This window comes from Chondrus crispus, genomic scaffold, assembly GCF_000350225.1.
Source record: "Chondrus crispus Stackhouse genomic scaffold, scaffold_46, whole genome shotgun sequence".
NCBI classification, from domain to species: domain Eukaryota; phylum Rhodophyta; class Florideophyceae; order Gigartinales; family Gigartinaceae; genus Chondrus; species Chondrus crispus.
The window spans coordinates 293,491-300,471 of record NW_005179382.1 but is presented as its reverse complement, the minus strand read 5'-3'; the positions used below and the strand labels follow the sequence as shown (position 1 = coordinate 300,471).

Below are 6,981 nucleotides of genomic sequence, written 5' to 3'. Positions count from 1 at the left end.
CAAAGATGAGGAACAATTTCTGTGCTGCCAAATGGCAAGCTGAATACTTCTACGTTTGTCTCTTTGTAAGGTCATATTCATTATGGATTCATTGTCGAAAGTCCTTTCAAATGCTTCAAATGTTACTCCCTCAATATCACCGGTACGAAGATCTTTAACTGCGGCACGTATTTCGTATGCCTTGGTCCTTGAAACCCCATACCGAGTTCTGATTCCGTCTATGGACTTGATAGATGAGCTGTGTATGCTAAAATCCTTTAGGACACGGACAGTATCGCATCTCCCACGAAACATTTGAAGAGTATCATTAACATGAGGTGATGTAACGTTCTCTTCTGAAGAGCTGGAAAAGTACAGTTCGAAATCCATGTTTGGTTTGCGATTAACTCCTTCCGTGGATTCATCATTTTCCTCATCGAAAGATTCACGCTCTCTGTACTTTTCGTTCATGAAGTATTCCGATAACTCATCGTCCGATACAGCAGAGTCTTCTGGTGTAGGACAGTGCAGAAAAATGTCCGGTCTTGCTGGCCACTTGGTGTTTTCCGTGCTCGAAGTACTGTTTGCTCTGCCGGTGTTACGCAAGGTTGCTAACCGCTTAGCGACAATAAAGTCGCGGTGACATAAATCCTCCTTGAGGATGAGAATAGCTGCTAAAATATCTTGGCGAATGCGACATGGGTTCCTAGGCGTCATTGCACTACCGACAGCTGTCGCGATTCTACCTGCTTGGTACTCGGTACATACAGTTTCAAACATGGAATCGCTTAGATTGTAGCAAAACTTGAGACGGTCAAACAGATAACTGAATAAATTCCATGCCCTTTGAGAGTTTACCTGCTTCTGAAGCCATTCTCGCCCACTTTTGGTTCTTTTTAGCCTCTTCTTGGCTTGTATGGAGCTATGAAAGGGGGAACGGACGCGAGAAATGGTCATTGAGGTCTTGATGGAGATTTTTGTCAAAGAATGTTGTCAGGTTACGTGAAATGTGGTTAGCGAGAAGGGATGGGGAAGGGTACGTCTTTGGCTTAGTGTGCTCGAGAAAGAGGCGTAACGCGAGCTTGGAATTAGTGGAAGAGACAACGAAAGGAATATCCGAGAAGCTTATGAACATTTGTCTCAAGGAAAAGGGAAAGACCGTTGGAGCTTCAACGCAATTATTCCCCATTGACATGCAAAGGGAGTCTTCGTAGACTTCTGTATCTGTCCAGACATAATGAGACCTAGGAATACACGAGTTCCTATTTCGGCATTCTGGCGGGAAACTGTTCAGCCTTGCCATGAGGGATGGTGGACCACCATGAGTCTCATATCTGTTGCTTTTGCGTTGTCATAATCGTTGTCATAATTCTTATTTTCACTTTTCTCACGTTGTTATGTGGACGTAGACATGAAATGGCAACTTAGATCTAGAGTGTCCCCACCCATGTCCAGAGGGGTTTTATGATAAAACCAGCTCTGTTCATGAGGATATGCGCTTATCAGGGATGCATGCAGGTCAACGAGGGACGACAGTGCTGTGCTGGTGAAAGTGGTACACTAATCACTGTATTTAATTTGGATTTCTATATACTCTGGATTCGAAAATAAACTGGTCCAGATTAATTGCGGTTTTGTATCTCGGCGCTCTTCTTATCATATCGCTTGGCGCCGGCGCGGGGCATTTCTCCAAAAATACAAAAAACGATGTGCGGATCTGCCATGAACCACAGTCTCGTCAGCGTATCGCAAAGAGTGCAGGCACGAGATTCTGACATTTCCCATCCCCGTCCGCCATTGTTCCAACTATAAACAGCCCAAAATGCCGACCACTGGACCCATTGAACGAGCTCTGGCCGCTGCAATACAGCAGAGGTCTGCAACTCGAGTCCAAAATCTCAAGCGCGCACCGCTCTCTGAACCAGAGCTGCAACCTTCGACAACCCCAGATTTCCCTTCAATTGTGGTCAACAGCCGCAAACCGCATTCTGTTTCTACGATACCACAGCGCCGCTCGGTACTTAAGTGGATGGTGGACGAGGTGGACAAACATGGAGAGAAGAAGCTCGCGCCTAAGGCCATTCGCAAATTTTCCCATCTATTTACGGGCTCTTACAAAGCCAATCATGCTAAAGCCGTCCACTGGTGGAAGAATAGAGAGAAGTTAATGGAACTGTCAGAGTCAGGAAGGCGCCTTGGGAATTTATCAGCCGTTACACACTACGGTCTCAAAAAGGTAAACTTTAAAGCAATGTCTGGGAGAGGACGCAAAAAAGCCGCGTGGGTGGCAGCTTTATACTCTGCACTCCGGGCAGAATTTGATCGATTGTACGCGCTGAATGTTAAACTAAGCCCTTCTTTCCTGGCTTTTGCGGCAAAATATTTGGTACACAATGCAGACAGTGACTCCTTGTTTGCATCTTCAATTTAATTGACGGTAAACCCGTTGTGGACAAGATAAAGATTCGTTGGGTGCAGACATTTATGGATGTGCAAGGACTTGTGATTCGTCGTCAGGCGGGCAGTCTTGCCGTTAGCCCCCAAAAGCAACTGTTTATTGAAGAAACAGTTTCCTTCCACCTGGGGACATTGAAGAGAGGTTTTGAGTCCGGCGATCTAAATGAAGGTCTAGTAGAGAATGCCAACGAGACGCACTTTGTATTTAACATGGACAATGGCAGGACAGTTGGCTTTCGTGGCGATGAGAAAGTTAAATATTCGGATGTCGTCTCTGGCGACGAGGGTATTACCATGATGGTTCGAATCTCAGGTGGCGTGCAGGCAAGAATCGAGCCACCTATGCTGGTGTTTCAAAATCCAAACTCCTCGTACCCTATTAGAGGTGTTGAAGACAACGTACCTGGCGTCTGCTATCGGTCTGGAAGGAAGGGGTGGATGGACAACAGAGTGTTTCAGGCGTGGCTGTCGGAACCGAGGGCGATTAAGAAGGATAATTTCGGCAGAAAGCGAATTTATATGTGGACAACTGTTCCGGTCATAATGAGACGAACGCAGTTTTAAAGCTCTTGCTCGAAATCAACACGGAGTTACGCAAGTTGCCTGCAAATGCGACTGACTTGGTGCAGCCTTCCGATTCGTTTGTTATCTCTAAAATTAAGGATGCATGGAGAAAGCGGTGGGACGAATGTAAGGTTGGTTTGATGTCAAGGGGCGAGTGGATGGGGAGCAAAGAGGGTGCGAGCAGAAAGCTCAAAAACCTCGGGAAGCGGGATTTTCTTGAAGTTGGCATCAGATGCGGTTCGGGACGTCAAGGCGCAGAGAGACAAGAATGGCTTGTCGTACGCGCGTATGGCAATGATACGAACTGGAATGGCGATGAATGTCAGCGGCGTCTGGGAAGAGAAACAGCTGTTTTCGAACCTACAGGCCATTTTAGCAAAGCACCGCAATCACTTCAATGGTCAGCCAATCGAGTAGAGACAATAAATTACAGTGGGCTGTAATCCTATCTCGCCTAATATTGAACTGAAAAATTAATCTGGTCCTGCCTATATATGAACAACCCCCTAAATAATATAGGTTCAAAAATACCCTGGACCAGATTATTTACGGTCAAGCCTTAAAAAATCAGGTTCGTTAATAATCTGGTCCAAATTAAATACAGTGATCAGGTGTAGTGTGTCAACGAAGGGTCCTGTTTGATGGAATCTAAATACGCCTCAAGACGCCTCAAGATGCTGCTGGTCCTGGACTTGGCTGCGATTTAGACTGTTCGGGGTGCTCCCCATGCTTTTGGTCCAGTGTTTTCGATAGCATTGGCTTAAATCATCTTCGACGAAGGCACAAAAGTGGCATTGTCCTGGAGCCTCACCCGTTGCTCCTCGAATCGCTCCCGTAAATCCATGCATGCTGGCGCAGCGCCACACGGCCTCGTCCACGAGCTCGTACACGCGCGCCTCAGGCAAACGGCCGACCGACACGGCGTGCGCATTGTACGGGCGCGGCTTTCGGCGTGGCCTCCTTACGCAAAAAGAAGGACAATGGGGCGTGACGCTCGCGGCACGGCGTGCCGGGCGGAGACGCCGGCTTGCGGCGCGCGGCGAGGCGCGCGGAGAGCCCGTCATCGTCGTCAGCGTCGCCCGGGGAGGCGCGCGGCGAGACGAGCTTGCAGCCCGTCGTCGTTGGGAGGCGGCGGTGGCGGCGGCGGTAGCGGGCTGGCTGCGGGGGTAGCGGCGACGAGAGCGGCGGCGGTAGCAGGCAATAGCGATGGCGGTAGCAGGCGGCGGCGGCGGTACCGGGCTGCGGGGGTAGTGGCGATTGTGAACGACGGCGGCGGGGAACGGCGGCGGCGGCGATCAACGGCGGCGGCGGTGGAGAACGGCGGCGGCGACGGTGGAAGCCTTTCACTTCACAAGCAAGCTGCTTGACGGCGGCTTCCGTGAAGGCGGTGAATTAGGAGGGGAGATCGTCTGCTTCTGCGACTGACTCGGGCTCGCCTTGGACCGAGGATCATCTCTTCTTCGGAAAGGTAGGGCCGTTGTCCACGGAGGAGGTGGAATTGAAGGCGTTTGAGCTTGTGCAACCCCCCGATTCGGAGCGGGTAGCGTCTGGGAAAACCGACTCGCGTTGCATGTCTCAGGAAACATGGGGGGCGCAGTGAGAAAGTCAGTCATGGTTTTCATCCCAACCACACCGCAACAGCGACGGCGACGCGGAGGCCAACGCCAATAAATTAGGTTATGCCGTGCGTCGACCATGTTTGTTAATCCGTATCTATGGCATTGGTGATGGGGACGCGATCACCTGCCACGCAGCAATCGTGTCCTTATGACAGCAATGGAGATTCCTGTCAGATTCATTGCAGCTGTCCGTCAGACTCTGTCAGCTGGTCAGCTGGACGGCGCCAGGAGCATTGGGTATTTGTTAAAAATTTAAGTATTCCTGGCAAAACCGGGCAAGGCAAGCAAAAACCAGCCTGTTAAGACACACCCTCAAATAAGCAAGAAGTGCGTTAACACGTGCACATGCAAAGCCGTGGAAATGTGCTTACAGCTACACACGTTGGAGAAAGGAACGATACAGAACGGCGTTAAATTAATGTCGTGATCGCGTGATTGCGTGATTGCATGATTGCCAATCACGATGAATGGAATGGCCCTGAGGGCCATTCCATTCATCGTCATACCAACAACACGGAGGATCGGACTAGAAAGCGGCTTTACATGTTTGACACGTACAGACAGTAGCGTAACCGTCGGAACCGTATGACACGTGGCACTTTTCGTGTTCTTGCGTCTGGGCCTGCACTATTGGGAGGGTGGCACAAACAAAAGCGGCACTAATGCGTAAGGGCCACTGTATACGATACACCGACTGTATTTGTACTTCCGAGTAACTACCAGTGGTAGCTAGAAACACCAACTCTGCAGATGTCTTCCAACGCTCAATGCGATCTCTCCAGCGACCCGCTGAATCAGCACTCTGTCTTAACAGCTGTTCCCATAAACTCTGTCTCCGCCGGCGTCCAAGAGAATGCAGCCCCGTTCACAGAGACATGACCAAGGCCAGGGAAGGATTCGTGGTATGAAAGGACAAGGTCGCGGCGCCTAGCGGCACCGTTCAATGCTTTGATACGCGATTTGTATGCCTGAACCGCATCCAGCTCAATGAAGAACTCCCACTCCGGGTTTTCCAGTTGGTCTGCCTGTTGCAGGTGTTACATGTTTTCGGGGGTATGCGCATTCGCAACCGTCGCAGGGAATGACATGTCAGCGCCTTCACACGGATGGCCAACTCTTCATTTCAGGGAATGTTTTGGTCAGGGCTGTCGACTTACCTTGGTGATCCACGAATCACCCGTCGCGAAGAGAGCCTCTCCTTTGCCTTGGAATCGCACGGCACTGTGGCCAGGGCTATGTCCAGGCGTTGGGATGAACGTGACCCCACGAAGAGGCTTGCCGTTTGCTTCCACAAGCACGACACGACCTCCATAAGGTTTGATCGAGCGCAAGTAAATGTCTTTCAGAGCCTCTGTTACGCGAATTCCGAGAAAAGGGAGGGTACAGTGATATCAGAATAGCAGTCAGCAAAATGCACACACACTAGAACCTGTGTACCTCATGAATACAAAAAGCAAGCACGTACGAATCATATCGTTCGGAATGACTTCTGGTTTAAGGTTGGGCACGTTCTCCTGCGTCCAAAATTCATGATCGACCTTGCTGATGTACAGTTTTGCGTTCGGAAACGCGGCCTTTCCATCCACGGTGGTCACGCCCGACACATGATCGCCATGCGCGTGGGTGAAAAGAACGGCGTTTATACTCTCTGGCTCAACACCGGCGGCTTTCATGTTTGAGATAAGCCTACCCGCGTTTCTGAACTGCGGGAACTCGGGGATGTTGACAGAGCCAGCGTCGACCATAACGCGTGCGTCTGGAAGATCGATAATGGCAACGTTTTGCTGGCCGATCAGCGGGCTCACGGAACGGAACGACGCCCTGCGACTGCGTCGCACGACGGCATCAGGGACCAGAAATGGGTTTTCGGTAAATATTGCAGGGCCGTCCGATACGATAAGTCCTTTGATGCCACCAAAGCTGAAGCGGCGGAAGGCCGGGTTGTCAGAACACGTCGAGGTTGCTGCAACGGTTGCTATCAGCGAGACAAGGAGAGTGAAGAATTGCATCTGGAAAGGAAGTTCCCACCACGAGGCGATGCCGTTACGTGCTGGGTTTTTGGAAATAAACACTGGTTAAGAGTTATTCAACGAAGTTGCTGGAGAATGGATGGTGCAGGTATTGCGCACGAGTGCCGTGTTAAGTAGTGTACTAGTAGAAGGAACGAGCGGAAAGATGAGATATACACATCTACAGAAAACTCGGAAGGAGGCGGACATGTTCGACCATGATTTCGAAAATCATGGTACATGTGAGATGGACGGAGCAACCAATAACGGCAACGCGGATGTCTCCAACGCAGCAGCTTGACGTCGTGCGAGCGACGCCGATGAAAGCTCGCATCGCAAAAGCACATTCATTG

General features: G+C 50.4%; 1 protein-coding gene; it reads right to left on the bottom strand.

Moving 5' to 3' along the window:
* Positions 1-5,144: 5,144 nt before the first annotated feature.
* On the bottom strand, positions 5,145-6,699 carry CHC_T00006576001 (hypothetical protein). XM_005719280.1 is given in 5 exon segments: positions 5,145-5,413; positions 5,414-5,644; positions 5,777-5,970; positions 6,085-6,628; positions 6,629-6,699. The coding sequence occupies 3 exon segments, from the start codon at positions 6,626-6,628 to the stop codon at positions 5,414-5,416; spliced, it is 969 nt and encodes a 322-aa protein (XP_005719337.1). The 5' UTR covers positions 6,629-6,699; the 3' UTR covers positions 5,145-5,413.
* Between the last annotated feature and the right edge of the window lie 282 nt (positions 6,700-6,981).